The sequence below is a fragment of the Limulus polyphemus genome, unplaced genomic scaffold (genome assembly GCF_000517525.1).
Source record: "Limulus polyphemus unplaced genomic scaffold, Limulus_polyphemus-2.1.2 Scaffold4, whole genome shotgun sequence".
Taxonomy (NCBI): Eukaryota; Metazoa; Arthropoda; class Merostomata; order Xiphosura; family Limulidae; genus Limulus; species Limulus polyphemus.
The window spans coordinates 692,306-709,255 of record NW_013665614.1 but is presented as its reverse complement, the minus strand read 5'-3'; the positions used below and the strand labels follow the sequence as shown (position 1 = coordinate 709,255).

General features: G+C 31.7%; 1 protein-coding gene across 6 annotated transcripts in view; it reads right to left on the bottom strand.

The window, feature by feature from the left end:
* LOC106470475 (plexin-B-like) overlaps positions 1 to 16,950 on the bottom strand; it is a 242,089-nt gene that overhangs the window by 27,158 nt on the left and 197,981 nt on the right. For all 6 annotated transcript variants that reach the window (XM_022400354.1, XM_022400444.1, XM_022400311.1 and 3 more), the window contains 13 exons: positions 15,068 to 15,196; positions 12,622 to 12,722; positions 9,826 to 9,967; positions 8,009 to 8,168; positions 7,492 to 7,588; positions 6,395 to 6,503; positions 5,394 to 5,522; positions 5,069 to 5,161; positions 4,632 to 4,716; positions 3,989 to 4,161; positions 3,313 to 3,458; positions 2,124 to 2,226; positions 1,766 to 1,902 (listed from right to left, as the gene is read on the bottom strand). In XM_022400354.1, coding sequence (XP_022256062.1) covers positions 1,766 to 1,902; positions 2,124 to 2,226; positions 3,313 to 3,458; positions 3,989 to 4,161; positions 4,632 to 4,716; positions 5,069 to 5,161; positions 5,394 to 5,522; positions 6,395 to 6,503; positions 7,492 to 7,588; positions 8,009 to 8,168; positions 9,826 to 9,967; positions 12,622 to 12,722; positions 15,068 to 15,196 — 1,604 coding nt within the window. The remainder of the gene's footprint in view (positions 1 to 1,765; positions 1,903 to 2,123; positions 2,227 to 3,312; positions 3,459 to 3,988; positions 4,162 to 4,631; positions 4,717 to 5,068; positions 5,162 to 5,393; positions 5,523 to 6,394; positions 6,504 to 7,491; positions 7,589 to 8,008; positions 8,169 to 9,825; positions 9,968 to 12,621; positions 12,723 to 15,067; positions 15,197 to 16,950) is intronic.

Here is a 16,950-nt window from a genome sequence, read left to right as displayed (position 1 = left end):
ATTACCATCTTTTTCGTTCACTGCAACACCATCTTAATGGGAAAATGTATGCAAATGTGGAAGGTGTTAAAGAACCAAGTGATTACTTTAATTAGACCATTAACAACCTGATTGTAAGATGGAAAAGCATCATCGATAAGAATGGAGACTATTTCATTTAATAATCGTTTTGTTTTGATATTAATTTCTTGATGACCTAATATTCATTTATTACCAGTAACATTTCAGTGCCATACCTTCATCAGCATGTTTTACTCCTATTCTAACACCTTGCAAAGTTCAACTGTTTTTATAAAAACTTCTGGGTAAAAGTAAGGAAAAATATAATAAATAATATGTCAACCACACATTATATCTGCTATATATGTCCTAGTGCTGGCTAGGACTTGTGGTCAATACCAGGGCTCATCAGGGCAGCTAGGATACAACAGACATAATGCTGGTTGAGACATCATTTATATATTATCAACTACTTGAACAACAACTGTTCTGGTGTGAACTAGAGAACAAAAGAATAAAAGGAAGTAATTTTTTATGAAAAAAGTGAATTTACATATTCTCATACATAACCAAACAAAAACTTATATATTTGAATTAGGTAACAATACATATGTCTGGGTTTCTAGAACCATTATACAATATCACTGAAATAAACTTCCATTTGAAAATAATACTGAGTGAATACATAGGTAAATCAAAGAAAAAAATTTAGGATTTATCATATGTAATAATTTCATCCGCCAAACTCTATATCTATTTATTTTTGGTTTTAGTTTTTTAATCAGTACTACTAAAACGTTATTGTTGTCTAGATATGACTTTTTTAACACTTTTATATCTATGATATCACTGTAAGTTATTACCTTTTAAAGTATTCTGTACTCTGATAAAGTATTGTATTATTTCCTTGTTATAATGCTTTGGAGGCTTAACCTCCCCAAATAAACCTTCCCTTATGGGGCACTACTCTCACCAACTAAAAAATATTATACAGTATATGTGGAGAGAGAGACAAAGAAATCAAAATAGGGTGTATGTAAGTCTCTGAGGAGAGTTTATTCACTTAGGAGAATGAAGTGGTTCTTCCAACTTACAAAATTCCTCATAAACAATAGAATAACTTACTCAAATAATAGACCCAATCGCTGCCTGTGTTAGTAAGCTATATTCTCAATGTTTGAAACACCTTGCTCTGTTTAAGGCATTTCTCTCTCTTAATGCATTTGAAAAGGACAAAGGAGAACAAAAAGTTTTGTAACTTTTGCCTGGAGGTTGAATAATTTTGGTGAACTAGTAAACTTGTGTCAGAAGTGGTTAAAAGTCCATCTCGTTGTGTGTGTACGTGTGTGTGTGTGTATCTTTTTTATCATGGCAGAGTTGTCACTTGGTAAAACAATAATATTTGATAGATGAGCATGTTTCTGTGTTTAGTCATAACTAAAGATTAATCCAAGATGAGAAAAAAAGTTTTTCTAAGATATTTAAAAAAACTATTTTACTTGTATATCAAATATTATTTACATTATTACTGCAACATGTATCCTGTAAAGTATTTTAAAGTAATTTAGTTACTAGTAATTAAACTGGGATTTTGAAAGAGGTAGAACTCTTTTCTACTCCACTTTAAAGTTTCAATCAGAAAACCAGAATATACTCTAATAGCTTGATTCTTCAAGTGGCAGAATTCCATTCTGGACCATTCTACATTAGTTTAACTCTTGCTAGTTACATGTTTTAGAATAAACAGTTTACTCCTTGTTCTCACCTATCAACTATGCAGGGCAAGTTATCCAAATAAATTTCCATATGACTTCCAACGTTCAGATTTTCCCCACTGAGGTACAACCTGGTTCCACCTGCCATGGGTCCAATAGTTGGGTGGATATTTTCCAAGTTCACTACCTAAAAAAAGTAAAAGTTTTATTTGAATATGCTCTTCTTTGTTTCTTAATATTTTTTTTTTTACAACAGCTTTAAATAATCAAATTAATTATTCAATTTCTTAAAAAAGTGATACAACTAAATACATAATATTTAATCGACTACTGTAATGAAACACACATATTCTCTATTAATATATATATACATTTCTCTTTTGTATTCAGTAGAAAAGTGCATCTAACCTTGTACAAAAACTGTTCTCGAGCTCTAGTCAGACCTGCATTGTTTCCAACAACAATCTCAGCAGCTCCAGGTGTTTTGTTAGGGCCTGTACGACACACAACTCTGTACAATATAAAAAAAGCAAAATTTGAAACCTGTTAAAATATTCACGAGATCAAACAAAAAAAAATCTTTCAATTCACAAAGGTACAGGAGAGAGGTAACCATAGACTGTCAAAACTGACCTAAAATTCTCTATTCTCTCTAGCTGACACTGACTGTTGACAAAATAAAAAAGTTTGTGTAAAACATTTCTTTTGAGAAGGCCAGTTGTTCAATAATTGAAAGTTAAGCTACTTGATTTTTTTTTCATTTCCCTATATAAGTATATTCATTCTAATGTTTCTCTGAGATATCTTTTTGAATTAACTTTGGTTTGTCTATTTTACTTTGTATTTTTAATGTATTTTGTTAAATTTTCCCATTATTGCTTAAGCATTTTCAATGATGCATAAACCACCCTATACTATAAGAAATCACTTTTTGTAAAGCGGTAAACTAGTGAACAGTTAATATTTAAAAATATGTGTTCTTTACTTCAAAACTCATATTTGTTACAAATGTGTAAATACATACAAACACACACACAGGTAGTTGGTTTGGTAGCATTCCAAAAACTATCAAAGGAGGGCTTTTATTTTAGATTTATAAATTTTATTTTTTCAATATTTTACACTAGGAATATCAGTGAGAGTTAACTGGTCACTTGAAGTAAGTAATATTAGGACTAAGGGCACAATTAGTGACAGCTGGGAGGCTGAGACTCACTTTCTGACTAAATTTATTTTGTATTTTCACCTGTACTTGATAAATATGGCAAGTTTAAACATTCTCAAAAGCTTTTCAGTTGTTACTGTCGTAGCTATTTTCGGGGTTATAACCTCTGCAGGTTTTTTTGCAATTGGTGAAATCTTAAATATTTGAATTTGAAGTTTTTATGCAAGATGTTTTGTAATATGTAAATACATGTATGCATGCGCATATTTAAATTATACATAATTTACAGGAAGGTATGAAAGGTAATTAAAAAGTCACAGATCTGCATGTGCTATAAAGTTTCAGTATTTCTGAAATGTTATACTTCATGGAATTAAAAAAAAAATAGTAAATAAAACAATTACTTTCTGGCAGTTTTACTATAAATCTTACCTTACTGATATACTGTATTCAACTGGAATGCAAGGAATACCTCCAATTGTTATCTTGTTACCTATTTCTTCTTCACTAGTACCAAGATTACTTCCTTCTATAGCCATTAAAGTGCCACCTTGTATTGGTCCACTGAGTGGGTGGATCTATTACAAGAGATATACTAATGTTGATTTCACAGAAACTACCAGAACACAAGTCTTAATAAGATATCAAGTAGATTTTACATTGTGGTCTATATGAAAACTAGTTTAAAAGATTTTACACTCATTTGAAGGTACTGAAAAGTTTATTATCATTGTGTATAATGTCTCAGATGGCAAAGCATGATCTGTTGATTGATAACAAGTAAAGTAATAACAATATTAATGATATTTTTATTCACTAGCCCTATAGAAGTTTCCATTAAGAAGAATGCATAACAGCTTTTCAAGCACACACACACACACACACATAGTGTGCTGCATGCTGTTTCTGCTGACCAAGTCTTTAGTTACTGATTAACTACAAGAAAATACTGTCAATGCAGTTACTTGTGTATATATATAATGTTTGAACTGCTTTTATATGTTAATATTTCTACTTATATTATTCCACTCTGCAATATTATTATTATTAAATTTACCAAGTTTCTTTAACTTTAAAATATAATCATTTTAACAGATAAGGAACTCACCCAGTCTATTCGAGGTGGAGGACATGTTAGTGCTGGTGTCTCAAGACAAGAGTTACTATAACTGCACTGGTCACCACACCAAGCACATCGAAATTTTGGGTGTCTGGTCAGACACAGAGAACAGTCTGCTTGTCCTCCATGACTTCCCAATAGATGACATTTGTACAATGTAACTAAAAATAAAAGAAAATGTAAACTCTAAAACTAACCATGAAGACATGATAATAGATATGCACATAAAACAAAAATAATTTTGTCAAAAGCAGAAAATACATCTCTTTACTTTTCTATTTATAAGAAATTAAAATAAATTCAGTCAACCCAAATTGTCATTTAAATCATTAAAATAGCTTTAAGCTTATCAAAAGGAAAATTATTATCCAAAAGACTAAAATTTTTATCTTTGCAAAATTAAATGAATGCTAAAAATATCTGCTCTGAAAAATTTTATAATTACTAGAATTATCTGTTGATAAATATGATTATATTATTAACCATTAATGACTCCAGAAATAAGTAACTTGCATGCAAAAATAAATTAATTTATCATGATATTTTTAATTAATATGAACATAGATTATATTACTAATGGCAACAAATGATTAAAATTTAAGAAAAACAATGTCATTTGAAGATACACTACCTATAGTTTGGTCTATGTAAGAGTCACCATGCCAGAAAACTGTCAATGTTGCATTCAACTGGCCCACTTCGGCCTCATAGGTATACTACAGTAAAAGTAGAGCATTTTACTATTAATTATCAGTTTTATACTGAAGAGATGGATATAAAAAACTGATGACATTTAATACTGCTCAATATAATGATTTTTTAAACTATCCCAACTCTAACTGTTCCAATTACCAGCAAATTAGGACTAAGAAGAAGAAAACTGCTGAGAATAATGTTGTTAACACTATTCATATTTTAAACTTGCATAAAACTGAAAAAAAGTTAAGGATGAACAATAAAATTTAGCAAAATTTCACACATTAGACAGAATAATAATGAATAGTAAATTTCTAGTTTTCACATGGAATATAAAAATTAACAAATTGTGACATTAGGAGTATATCTCACCACTGTTTCTGCACAGATTATTTTATTGCCATAAACCCTTGCTAGCACTCTTTCTTTGGCTCCTTCAATCTCTACAACACACTGAAAGTTATCCTGCAAAAAAAGAAAAAAATCTCCCTGACTCAGTTCTTCTCATAATCAAAGTTTGTTTGATTTTTATAATAATATTTTCAAGTAATGTACTATGTTTATACACACAAAAAAATTGAAGAATAGAAGATAATACACTCATGTAAAAATTTTATTTTTTACAAAAGTTCTCATACAGACTACAATGTACAAGAGATATTTATTGTAAATGTTTAACAGCAACCACTGTGCTTACCAATAGACTAGGGAGGTTCTTTCCATCTAAAGCTATCTCCTTCCTCACTCCATTAGGAAGAAGAATTTCTCTCTTCAAAGCAAAACTAGGACAATATCGTCTTCCTTTAATGAGTGAATTCTGGGGACTCTGTAAAAAAAGTCAATATCTAGTCATTTAATCCCCATTCTAAAACTGTATATGTACATCACACTACAAACATAAAACTAATTTAAATTATAATTTTAAGAATACATTCTTGTAATTACTGCTGCTACTTACAACAAAGGATTTGATTATAATCAATACTTAAGCAAAACATCAAGAGTTATATTTTGGACATCTATTAATATTAATTTCCAATCAGAGCAAGCTACCCACTTAGAGAGAAACTGAAATTTTGTTATAACCCATGGCAGCATACTAGAAAAAAAAAACTGCATTAAATCTTTGAGAGATTTGGCTTATAGGATTAGTGTATATATTATTGTAGTAAGGTGTTTTTTAATTTTGTGTGTATGATTATGATCATACATATTTTTATGAAAACTTTTGATGGAAGATGTTTTTAACAGTCAAAGAATTAGGGAAAGGATGGAATCAATATTTCATAATATTTAAATGTACTGACACCAAAGACAATATTAGAAAGCACTGAAATCAAAGATACAAAGTTGAAGTTTAGGGAAAAGATATATTAAAATGTTTTTAATACAGATATATAAACAAGTAAAAATAAGAATCTGACTTTTTGTCTTAAACAAAAAAGTAATTAAGGGGAATGTTAAAAAAAACATTTGGAGTCAAACATGATTTTAATCACTTTTTTTTTATTAAAAGCCATATAGCTATACCAGTTTAGACATTTTACAGTACTGCATAAAGCAACTTAATGTTTACTTGCAAATAAAAAAATTTTGAATTTCATTAATTCGCTTTTTTTTAATATAATACAAAATACATATTATTTCAACTAAAAGCTATGCTAAGTAAAAGCTAAAAATCTGTTTAACAATACAAACATTTTCTCCGGTGATTATGGTTCGAAGACAGGAGCTGCTGTTGTGCATACAGCGGTTCTCGTGTAAACACCAACTACATGCCCATGAACTTGTCACACAAGAAGAACATCTAAGATGCACAACAAACATCAATGTTACAATTGTGTTTTTAATAATCTATTGTGATTTATTCAAATAAGTTTTGCAATTGAATTAATAAATATGATAAACGTACTCTGATCATATAAACTTAGTACTGTTTATAATTCTAAAAACCTACAAGTGAATACATAAAAGTGTATGTAAAATAATATGTCAACCACACTACATCTGCCATATTCAGTGCTGAAGAAGCCTTTTGCTCAATACCGGGGCTCATCAGGCTGGTCGAGATACAACAGACACGGACATTATTTAAATCATCAATTTCATGAACAACAGCTTTAATGATGTCAACTAGATTAAGGGAAGTGAATTACAATTATTATCATTTTTATTTAAATCATTTACAAATCAGAATTATTGTAAGGATTGATAACACAATATTATTTATGTATATATATTTAACATTGATTAATTACCATTATTATTTTATTTGAATTAACTTTATAATCATTCAGAAGAACTGGCAAACCAGCATGCTAGTCTTATTGTTCCAGGAGAGAATTAACAAAGCAGAATACTGCTTTATTTAATAAGTTACAGAATTAGATACGTTTCTATCTTGACAGTTCAACTCTGGAGAATTAAGGAGTAAGTAGAAATAAAAAAGGCAGGATTAAATATAGCATAATAAGCTAATATGTATTTTTTTTTATAATGTAGATCAGACCAGTAACACAATCTATTTATTAAGTCCATGATTTATATTCCACTGCACATTACCTGATAAAGAATATATGGTTACTTGGTATTACAATGAGTAACCCAGAAAATTAAATTGATTTTTACACATGAGTAGAGCCTAAATGGAAAGCATGTGATATTGACAACAAACGAGAGGGAAAACACCAAGATAAGAAACTGAAGAAAACTGCAAACTTTGAAAAAAATATCATCTGAAAACTTTTAAGTCAGATATTCAGTTATAGAATGAATCCATAATGTGAAATACTTACGTTTCGTGTACAGAACAATCATAAAATGCAAAAGGTTTGTGAAGAAAGTCGGTATTGGTTTCACTGGAGCGGACAGCTAGGTCCACAATGACATGATCTGACAAAAAAATATAAAAGAACTCATTTCAGAACTAATATAAGATAAAACAGTAATTTCAATAGTTATAATGTAGTCAAAAACAGTCAATGGATTACAAAGATTTAAAATATATTTATATTAGTCTTTCCAATCCAGTTATTTCTATAAATGTTACCTATTTCTTGCACTTATTTTATAAAACAAACATAAAACATTCATACTTAAGTTATTTTAAATATAGTTTTCAATATGCTTCTATTAGAATAACAACATAAAATTCATTCTGTAGTATAGTGCTCATAACAGTCAAACCCTTAACAGCATGAAATTTATTACATTATAATCATCATGTTAATTGTGAACTTAAATGATTAAATATCTAATATAAAGTTTTTTGTGATTATTTTGATTACAGTTGTTCAGCACCATGGATTTTACCTTTATGAGGTAAGATGGAAGGACGGTCCTCAATTCTTGGTGTCATACATGCAAGTCCTGTTCCTGTCACTTGAGCCCTAATGGTTGCACTGTTACCAAACACACACAGGTAATGTGCTCCAAATGGTAGGTTGGGTAGTTGGTTGATAACCAGCTCCACCTATTATACAAATGAAAAGTTAAGGTTATATTGTTCCTTTTTCATTACTGCTGCACAAATTCAATGGCATTAATATGTATAAAGTTGAAACCCAAATACAAAATTTAATCATTAAGAGTTCAATCAAGCATGTACACACACACTAACATAGCTATGAACTAACTGAAGATGCTGCATAAAATTACTGACCTCTCATTTTCTCTCTGCCTTTTCCAATCAATTATCCTGACAAATGTACAGCACCTATTTATAACTTTAAAAGTATGATTTCCACAGTGTCTATTATTAAGCTTTAGCTTTTGAGTTATCACATACACTCTTCTCACATCTCACTAGACAAAAGCTCAACTGCCAATTCTTGGGCTACTCTAATCAAATAGTGCAGTTTAACTGTTACTCTTATAATACACCACACTGCCCCAAAGTTGGATTGAAATTTTGCAGCAATAACACATAAAGCATGTCACCTTGAATTCACAGCTTTGCATGTAACTACTCAGCCATGACTAGTTCTCTTTGTAAAATTTGGATGATGATAAAATATGTCTCTATGAAGCCACACAAATCCACAAGAACAAGATAATTCCTATACAAGAGCAAGTATAAGCAGGAATTCATGCATTTGCAGACACTTACTATAGACTTTTGTTATTTTGGCTTGCTGAAGTAGTTCCCCAAAAGTTGCCATTTTCTACACTGTTCACAAACTAGGACATTTGAGATAAGGAGGAGGCAAAAGTAACCACAAGAGGTATTGTGAAAAAGTTTCCTTCTGTGAAAATTGTGTTGCAGAGCAATAGTCCACAGCACAGAACACCTCTGTGGAGAAACATTGGGCTGTGAGAGGGAGGAACTCATCCTCATCTCATTATTCCATACATCGTGAACATCCTTTCCAGTCATATTAATGCATATCATACTTGTGTTTAATATTATTAGCACAACGACAATAGTTAAATAAATTTAAGTTCTTTCAAAGTTAAAGAACAATATCTGAGCCACTATTTAAGAGCTCATCATTTTTTGACGTATTCAGTAGTGGTGTCCATGAAACCATCATTACAGTTAGACTAAACACTAATAACCTCGTAATACCTTATTTCCTCTTTGAAAAATTAATATTATAAAATTCTAGAGGGGAATAGCAAAATCTGAAAAAATGCACTAATCATGAAGTATGATAGTACTTCTTAACAGAGATCACTCAGGAATTTCACAAAAATTCTAACAGAACATACCATCTTAAAAAGCAGACTTGTTCTTGAAACAACATTCAAGACCTATCTCAATGGCTAAGACTGCCAACCAAAAACACCAAAAAAGTTGATTTTACAATTGTTAGACTAAATTCAGAATTCATCCATTTGTTCTTCATATTATTACAAGATAATTAAAAATTGTTAACTTAAAACGGGATATAGGGATCATCAAAAAGTACAGAAAGAAGTTGAATCAAAATGCAAAGATTATATATTTTCAAGCCTACAACTAGGGACTCAAAAAACGTATACAAACTAGGCTGCAAATAGTGTCTACATTATTTTCTCAAGCTACAAATGTCTACAGTACTTGTCAATTTTAGTGGAGTCAAAATAGGGATTTGTAGCTTAAGAAAATAATGTAGACACTATTTGCAGCCTAGTTAAATTTAGCTTACCATAATCATGCTAGTAACAGGAAGCTGTTCCGGTTTGACAGCTTGGACATCGATACATTGTTGGGTGTTCAGTGAGAGCCATCGTGGCGAGCTATCGCTAAAACCGCTGGTGGCGTTCTGACACGCGCTCGTAACTGTACACCTGGGGAAAGAGCCCAAAATCAGCAACATTTACACATATTTATACTAATATTCATAAACAGATAAGATGACTCTTCAACAATCTATATAATATTTTGCTGCAACATGAATATTACGAAATACCTGAATTCGATCTATGTGAAACTTCGCAAGTTTGATCACTAATGAGAAAGTAATGATATGTTATGTCACTTAATTACTTATTACTCTTCATTATGCTCAGTCTGCCAAAAAAAAGGTATTTGTATTTATGACAAAGCTACTATGGTTCTCTGCCGCAGTCCCTAATTTTGAACTACTGACCAAAAGTAAAGTCAGCCAGCCAGTCAGCACCCTACAACTCACCATCTACACTAAAGGATTAACTATCATTCTTATAATATTTTGTAGTAGCCGTACAGATTCCATCCAGTCTCGCCAGCTCCGAAATCCAGAGTTCTACCACAAGGCCAATCCGCGTTTTTGGCAGAATGCAATGTATGTTCATGTCTATTAGTGCAAATACTTCTTGAAGATTTGTGTATGTAAATGTTTCATAAGTCAGTAAGTTAAAACAATTTTTATTTTTATTCCTTAGCGGTTTCACATTTATATATGCTCTTCAGAGAACAACCATAGAATATAGAAACCCCCAACGCACAATAACAGAATAAAAGTGTATACAGACTGAATCTAAATAGTAAAACATTTTCCTGTATAAGAAACCACCACTGGATGCTTAATGAATAAACATTATTTTAAGTTTTTATACTTTTGTGTTTTCTTTTTTGTATATATATATATTCGTTCTCACTTTTCTAACCGCTGATCTTAAACGTAAAATATTTGTTTTTTCATTACGTGCTGTAACTTAAGAGTAGAATAAAATATTTTACACTTCGATCACCATACCACTCTTTGTTTCTTGTTTATTTGTATTTATTATATTATTTCAAGAGAAACATTGAGCAAAATTTGCATTAGTATCTCTTTCAATCATTGTAAGTCAGATTTGGTTATTACATCAGTGGTGAGCAATCCACCGTGTCCCCTAGTCAACGTGAAACCTCCTCGCTTCCAAAAACCAAAACATAACACAAGTGATTTGTAAGAGTTTATGATGACATCAGGCTAAGTCCAGGAAATAAAAACCCAAACTGTAATTAATAATTGCTTGTCTACCGTAGTTTTTACAATCGTCAGTGGAGAATTATTATAAATTTAATAATATTTCACATATAACTATTTTTATTTAAATGTATCTTTCTTCAGCTTATGACTGTTAAAAGAGGTGTTGCGGCCTTTACGGGTTTTTGAAGGGCCGCACTTCTGGCCCTCAGATCAGTTTAGGTTACTCACAACTGAATTACGTACATTTAAAAAAAGAGATAAATCTGTGTATTCAAAATGTTTTGCGTATTGCTTAGACAGAAAATGGCACTAATGGTAAATAACTATTGGGTTATGTGTTTATTTTACAATTTCTGAAGCAATGGCATCTAAAGTAAACGGCACTAATTAATCTACAGTTGATTTTTCTGCCATTCCAATCGTAAACATTTGGGTTAGCGGTATGCTAAAATAGGCTAAATATTTATTCATAAGCAACACTGGTGGAAACGGCTTAAATCTGATAATTTACTGAAGAATGGAAACTAAAAAGCGACAGATGACACACGTGCATGGTTAGATTTTCTCTACACAGTATTATAAGGTTAATTTGCTTTCGACACCGCCAGAACTGATGAATCTCTGTCAATAGGTTTCCTTTGATTTGGGCGGTGACTCCTGTATCACGATACACTCCGTTTGTGTAGACTTTTGCTCTTCTTTCAATCACGCTAAATTATTTCTTTTTTTTGTAACAAAGTAAGTTGCTGTTATACATAGATAAAAAAACGACCTTCTTTAAAAACTACACATATATATTCATATAACCGAAACTACCAGAAGCAAATGGGTAACATCAGTAAAAGCTAGAATGACAGCTGAAAACTATTTGATTACTGATGATGAATAATCTTTAAGATATCTAGCTTATCGTTCACAGCTTTCTTGTTTGAAGGTAAAGTAATACACGATAAAATTCAAAACTCAGTTAACCATGCCTACACACTAGTCCTTATAACAAAGGCTACGTTGTTCATAGTGAAGATTACCCAACGTTTCGAACTGTTTTTAGAGTCAAGTTACATTTATTTTATTATTAACTAATTACAACTCTACAGCGAGTGTCAGATAGCTGAATAAATGTTTAAACGATAATCCATGGAATATAAAGGTCTGATTCTTGCTTGGAAAGAAACTTTTAAGGATAGTTATTCATATATTTGGTTTCCATTTAAAGCGTGTAAAATGTAATTAGTTCCATCGAAAAATGTTGACAAAAATTGCATACAGATTAATTTTCTTTTTTAAAAAAAAGTAGATCTCAAGGTATTACAAATGTATGGTTAGAAAACACGAGCAACAAATATGGAAATTATTCTTGAAAACTTAGCATTGATTACCATAAGGTAAAAAAAAATTAAATCAGCACTGGTATTCGTGTGTATAATGATTTCATCCATTCACTTATTTTAACTACACTGTGTTGACAAGTTACTTCTTGTTCCAAAATGGGACGTATCTTAGATTTTAAAAAAAAAGTGTAATTACTTTGTTATCTAGACTTACCGTTTTTCAAGAGAACACCAACCACAATAAGGGTTTCGTGCTTTTAGACACAATTCGCAACTGTTATACTGTTGACATTGTTCGATCCGTGCTTTGGTTAACTATATGAAGTATGAGAAATGCAACATGTCAATACACAAAATGCAACACTTACTAATTCCTTCGGTCAGAATCTACTTACTCATAAATATGAATATGTTACCCTTTAGTTTTGTCTGTTAAAATAATCATTTATTCTAAAAATCATGCAAGATCAAGATAAAGCAGTTAAAACAATTAAATAACTCGATAATACGATCGTTCACGGAAAAGTTTATCCTCCCCTGAGGGTTTTTCAAAAGCGCTTGTCGGGATTTGTTCAATGAGACTTGTTTTTTTTAAATATTAAGTAACATATACAAATGTGATCTGTATAGAATGAAAAATAATATAAATACACTAGAAAATTACAAAAAGATTTGATAAATCATCAAGTAGTTTTTCTATTAAAATTATACCGTTCAAACAGTTTTTGTTGTTTAACTCTATTGTTGTAGTTGGAATACATTGAGCATTTGTTTTTGTTAGGATATAAATATGACTAATTTCAAACTTATAAATAATTTATTGCATAAACAATTCGGTTTACGCCTTCAAAAGGACGCACTATCTACACGCAAACTCTTCAGGGTATACATCGAGATGAAATATTAAGTCGAAACGTTAACGTTCCAACAGTTTGTGTTACAATAACTAATATACAGATATGTTTAAGTACTCTACACTATATAGTACACATGAAGATGTGTATGAATTCCTTCGAAAATCTCAATTTGAATAAAGTATGTTTATTATAATTTTGCCCCTCCAAAAGCACGTTGTCTGCAAAACGGCTTTGTTTGTTTTAGGCTTAATGTGCAAAGCTATAAAAGGGGTCATCCCTAATTTTCAACTGATAGACTAGAAGAAAGGCAGCTAGTCAGCAGTATCCACCGCCAACTCTTGGTAATACAAGTAACACTGAGATATTGATGCAAAACATAAGGTTTTGAATTTGATTCCGAGAGCAATACGTTTCCAGGTGTTTGAAGCTTTGGTCGATTAACGCAGCTGTGACTCAGGACATACAAAGATTTTCTTAACCCCCCCTCTGATATTCTTTTCATTTTTAACTGATTTTTGACAACACGATTTGCTGACGTATTGCTGTAACAAATGAAATACAGAAGCTAAAGTGGTGAGTTTGTAGTAAAATACAGACAGACACACACAATAAAAAATACAGCACCAGAGGCATCGCTAGGTACTTAAAAGATTCTGGGCTCGGGCCCTAGGGCACGGGAATTTTCGGCGTTTCAACATGATTTCGATCATGATTTTCTATTCTGATTTTTCAAGACACCAACTTGGGCTTCGGGGCGCAGAACCCGTGTGCCAGTCAGTGCCTAGCAATGCCTCTGTACAGCACATACGATCATTAAGATGTTCTGTGTCTTTCTTCTTCACTTTCGTCGTTTTACAAGTATATAAAGGCTATATTTCCATACCTCTATTTATCTATTAAACACTCCCTGTCTCTCTTACGACTTCATTTGTGATCTACTTATCTGTCTGTCTCTTTTTTTTTTATAGATATTCAGTATTTTATGTTGTTTTATTTAGTCATTTGACTGTGTATTTATTTTCTAAGCAATGCAACTTTGAGGTTAAATTTGTTTGTGATTTCCGATAACAAAAAATATATAAAAACAATCAAACATCAGATTAATCAATTTTCCTGCGGCTCGCCTAATGCAGGTAAGGGCTCTTAACACCAAAACATTATTTAACCAAATGGAAGGTATCCATAACACATATATCACTATAAAATATATTGAAAGAATAAAATTGTGTAACAAAGCGTCTACATGTCTACGATAACTACAGAACGACATTCTTTAGCGACGCAAAAGCTTATAGCTCAAGTTTTTAAAATTAAACTTAGTTTGTGCGGAAAAAAATTCACCACCAAAGATATGACATAAAGAAATACTTATCTGAATAAAAAATAAGTGTATGTGAGCATGACAAAACTGTTATTCAGGGTATCATTTTTATACCTGTAAACATAAAATACTCAACCCACTTAAAGTAAATGGGGGGAGAGGATACAAACGCCTATCATATTGACAAATCTTAAATATCCCACGAACTTGTGTTTGTTTTATGTAGTAGCAATAAATAAATCACTTCCAAAGATAAGATGTCACATCAAAAGAGAAGCAACAAGAAAATACAGCAAGGTGAAATCCGGCAGTCAAGAAGCGCGGTAACAATGAACTTAATGATAACGTTTCAGTTCCTTATGTCTTACGGTCTAAAACTAATTTTGAAAAATAAAAATGGTCATAGTGGAGTAATGATGGTAACTGTTAGCGATAGGAAAGCCGGAGTACTAATTACAGATCTGAAACCGCTTCAAGCCTACCTTGTAAGGAGAAGCAACGTAGACGAACTGTTCTGTGGTATCAAGGTGGAGGTCGGCAAGCACCGGGTTACCTGGATCAACAGCCACCTCCTCGAATTCGTCGGCATCTTCTCCGTTGTTAATCAGCATCTGGTGATATTCAATACAGAACTATCAGCGGTTCTCTCCGTCTTTCTTTTCACTTTCATCAACATATAAGTATATAGCGCTTTGTCGAAACGTTCTACATTTGTTACTATGTTGCAGTTGTAATAAAGTTTAACACTATTTTAACTGTAATTTTTATTACTTAATTTTTGACCTACCTAACATTTTGTATACACATCGATGTCTTATGTTTCATTTATTTGTTTACTTAAGCTTACGTTTCAAAGATTTTACTTTATAACAGAGCATTAGAATCTTTCCTCTTCCCTTGCCTATAAAAGCTTACTTGTAATACCGGACGGATATGCACAGTCCAATTTACGTAAACTCAGCTCCTTTCGCCTCTAAATCAAAAGTACGACAATAAGTTAAAATCATTAACTTGCTTTTTTATATCATAAACAATAGAAAAATAATTATGTATTTTATGGGGGATTCATAGAAAAAAAAGTAGAAAATGAATCTACTCTGGATCACTGGTGGGCGAACGGAGCTTCTGAAAATAACAGAAAGCTTAAGAGGCTTAGATGGAGACATCACTGTACTTAAATATATAACTTTACCGTGGCTTTTCCATTAAATCAAATACAAGAAAAACATTAGTACCCAAGTCTAAAGAATTTAGAATGCTGTGTGTAAATTATGTATAGTAAAAGGGCAATAATGTGAGGGGGGAAAATGGATTTTGCACATTGATAAAAAGGATATGTACTACACTGTTCCCATGACACATATTTAAATACAATACTCATTAAAACGCTAAAAATCTTCTGGTCGTAATCTTGGAAAAATTCGAGGTGTTTCGCATCAAACTGCGTTCAGGACTTTTTTACATTCAAACAGCACTTAATTCTCAAACTTTTAAAGCTGGCATACCCTCTTTTCAAATTTAGTACATATTCGCGTACTTCCATTATTTTGATACTGAAAATAAATAAACATACGTATTATTTTATCGTAGTAATTATTCTTTTTGATAGGTGAGCGGTTTCTTTTACTTTCATGTTAAGTTTCACGTCCCCCCCAGGGGTACGCGTATCTGATTTTAAAAAACACACACTGAAATACGCCAACTGTCAAAATACGTCAATAAATAAAAACAGTCTTTAGCATCATCAAAGGTGGGAGGGATATTTCTCACTTATTAACACACACCCAATTAAACTTGCGTAACTTACCAATATTTATTAAAGCGTACTAACGAGTTATCATCAACCGTGGGGAGTCTGAAACTGCGATAACCGCAATGAAATAAAACCTTTGTAAGATTCTAAACATTCAGTGAGATAACAAGCGTTGTTATCTAAGATGGGAAGCTGTTGCTCAAGTAACACATCACCATGGGCGCCCGCAGGATGGGGCGGTAGGGGGTTATATCCCCCCGGAATTTAATAAGAACATTTATTTGGTTAATCTATTTAAAAATGTGTTAGAAAATAATACTATTTAACTAAAAATGACAAAATTTGGTGTATATAAATAAGCCATAATCAGCCAGAGCATCGCATTTAGACTTCAAGGCAATGGCCTGCGCTTTATGATTGCTACCGTTTCACTCATTAAATAAAAACTGCAATCTTCTTTTCTAGCTTCCAAATTGATGATGACCATCTCCATCGTTTCCATCACCGTCTGAATCATGCTAGTAAGATTCACAATACCATCTCCATCGTTTCCATCACCGTCTGAATCATGCTAGTAAGATTCACAATACCACAGAATAGCGTTAACACACA